This window comes from Ailuropoda melanoleuca, unplaced genomic scaffold (assembly GCF_002007445.2).
Source record: "Ailuropoda melanoleuca isolate Jingjing unplaced genomic scaffold, ASM200744v2 unplaced-scaffold39162, whole genome shotgun sequence".
Taxonomy (NCBI): Eukaryota; Metazoa; Chordata; class Mammalia; order Carnivora; family Ursidae; genus Ailuropoda; species Ailuropoda melanoleuca.
The window spans coordinates 1-558 of record NW_023210684.1 but is presented as its reverse complement, the minus strand read 5'-3'; the positions used below and the strand labels follow the sequence as shown (position 1 = coordinate 558).

General features: G+C 55.7%; 1 protein-coding gene across 1 annotated transcript; it reads right to left on the bottom strand.

Moving 5' to 3' along the window:
- Positions 1 to 6: 6 nt before the first annotated feature.
- On the bottom strand, positions 7 to 548 carry LOC117798969 (dermatopontin-like; the record flags this gene model as incomplete). The annotated part of the gene is made up of 1 exon (XM_034651427.1): positions 7 to 548. A coding segment is annotated over exon 1 (542 nt), but the record flags the coding sequence as incomplete, so codon positions are not given.
- Positions 549 to 558: the final 10 nt, after the last annotated feature.

Genomic DNA, 558 nt, shown 5'->3' with positions numbered 1-558 from the left:
TTCCACTGACGATCTCTTTCCACGCCAGAGAAGGTGGTTTGTGCCCCCCTGATGTAATACCCATAGGAATAGAGCACCATGTCAACGTCTTCACCATAGTGTCCTGGATATTCTTGGGTCAACCAGCAGGCATACTGGCATCTGCGGCTGTATCGACAGCAGTAAAACTGCCATTCCCGGTCCAGCACTGCTTCAAAATATTGACTCTGGAATCCGGCCACGAGTCCATTGTTTGAGCACGTCTGATACCATTCTGTCCCGGCGCGATTGATCTCTTCCCACCAGCACTCGGTGAGCTCCCCGAGGCCGTGCGGTGTGGGCATGCACGCGTAGTTCCACTGTCGGTCCGATCCTTCCTTCTTGCTGAACGCGCTTCTCACGGCCACCACCACCTGCCCATGGGGACACTGGAAGTTGAACCCTTGCCGGAACAGGTTGACCCACTGGTCATCCTGTCCGTAGTCCTGATGGGAGTAATAATAGTAGTCTTGTTGGCCCCACGCCGCAGAGACCAGTGGCGCGAGCAGGGAGAGTTGCAGGAGCAGCATGTTGCCTCTG